Source organism: Sinocyclocheilus anshuiensis, unplaced genomic scaffold (assembly GCF_001515605.1).
Source record: "Sinocyclocheilus anshuiensis isolate Anshui unplaced genomic scaffold, SAMN03320099.WGS_v1.1 scaffold764, whole genome shotgun sequence".
Lineage (NCBI taxonomy): Eukaryota > Metazoa > Chordata > Actinopteri > Cypriniformes > Cyprinidae > Sinocyclocheilus > Sinocyclocheilus anshuiensis.
In genome coordinates, this window is record NW_015555742.1 from 65493 (window position 1) to 67438 (window position 1946).

The 1946-nt window shown below is 42.8% G+C and overlaps 1 protein-coding gene across 1 annotated transcript in view; it reads left to right on the forward strand.

Annotated features, from left to right (window-relative positions):
* Nucleotides 1–881, forward strand: part of LOC107673311 (protein FAM234B) — a 14465-nt gene extending 13584 nt beyond the window's left edge. Inside the window, exons 12-13 of the mRNA XM_016466856.1 lie at nucleotides 54–259; nucleotides 426–881. Coding sequence (XP_016322342.1) covers nucleotides 54–259; nucleotides 426–428 — 209 coding nt within the window. The 3' untranslated portion in view covers nucleotides 429–881. The remainder of the gene's footprint in view (nucleotides 1–53; nucleotides 260–425) is intronic.
* Nucleotides 882–1946: the final 1065 nt, after the last annotated feature.

Consider the following 1946-nt stretch of genomic DNA (forward strand, 5'->3'; position numbering starts at 1 on the left):
TGTGTGTGTGTGTGTCTGTGTCTGTGTCTGTGTGTCTGTGTGTGTGTGTCTAGTTAGCTACCAGGTGCAGCAGAAGGATGCGTGCTACATCAGCGTGTCGTCTCGGCCCTCGGCTCGCACTCTTGGCGCTCAGATGCTGCAGACGCTCAGTCTGAGAGCGGCCCTCGCAGACGCCAGGATCCTGCGGCTCACAGACGCCGCCGACAAACCCAGCGCTTTCCAGCTGCGCAAGTTCTTCAGACGCCTGGCCTTCAGACAGGTGCAGCAGCAAACAGTAGAAGCACACACCAAACCATACACTCGTTCTCAGCCTTTGACTCGCTTCTCAATTCCATCTCTGCCAAACACAACACATGATCCTCTATGTAACACACACTAATCTAGAGCTAACTGTAATGAGAGTGCACCTGTGTGTTTCTCCGCAGTGACTTCAATCCTGGCTCGAGCGCTGCAGACGACACGACCCTCATCACACACACACACACACACACCGCTGCTCTTCATCATTAACCTGTGCTTGTGTGTCTGCACGCTGGGGTTGTAGATACACCCCTGACTCCCTGTACAGTATTTATGTGTGTGTGTGTGAGTGATGCTGTAAACACACTCGGACGAGGAGACGCCCCAGTGTTCACACGCAGCATGCATATTCATTTACACAGTCCAAGTATAGAGAGGGAACTCTGAGAGAAGGATTAGCGAGAATCGGTACATCTACTGCCACTGTGTGAATAATAGGCCATCCATAAAAACACAAGTGCAATCTTGCAATCCAAAAACGGAATGCTTATAATTAGATTAAAGTACTTGTTATAAAACCGATAGTTCCGGTTCTTGATTCTGATTGGCTGAGCCGCGTTCAAAGCTGTTGTAAATGACTCTACAAAGTAACACACACCTTTGTTTACGTTTGTGTGTTGCTCGGCAACCACTTTGTTGCAACCACAACTGTTTCTGAGGAGCTACATTGTTTGGTGGAAGAATACTGTTTTTATTAATATCATTACACTTTATTTGCTCTGTTTTATTCTGTGAAACCTAACTACGTATATGGAATAACCGTTTTATAAAAGCAATAAGCCCCGTGAAGCCATGGTTTACAGTGAATTTATAACAGCTAAGGGGGTTTTTAATAACGGCTTCACGGGGATTATTGCTTTATAATCAGACTACGGTTACCTTTTAATGGACTACATTCACACAATGGCAATAAATTATTATAATCTATTGATTCTCCTCTTTTTCATCTTTTAAAGGTTCCTTTCTGAAATAGCCCGCCGCTTGCATTCACTCAGAAAGTCTTCGGTTTTGTGGTGATTCACTGGATTTACAAAATCAGTTCAGGTTTGAGAAGTGTTTACATATTGCATCAACTACTGATGAACTCATTAGCTTTTATTTGAATTATCACTCTGCATGTTATTTAACTATGTATTTCTGTGTCTCTGCAAGGCTTTTCTTTCAAACACATTAAAATGCATAAATGCACAAATGTTTCTGTCCTCTGATCCTCTCTCATCTAATATGTTTTTATCCTCTTTCATCTAATAAAGTACCCTGAGATCTTAAAATAATTACTTTAATAATGCAGTATCACATTTGCATGTTCTACAGTATTACAATTGAAATCAGTTGTCTTGTCATACGTGCTGAAAAATATGATTAAGACGACAAAGAGAAAATAATAATACTTGGCCAGTTAATCAATCAGTAAACAGTTATGAGTAGATGCTGAAATTACAACTATTTTACCTGGTGTAAAATCTGATGTCTTCAGGTGACGAAGCAAACCGTTTAAGTCCAAAGGAGTGATGAAGATTAAATGTTTCGAGCTGCTCTCTCAGCGTCTCCCGGTCCACACATACAGTACGGCTGGCCCCGTAGTCGTGGTCCATGACCATCGGAACCATGACGGGATGACGATGTCCTCCACAGGCCCCTCCGAG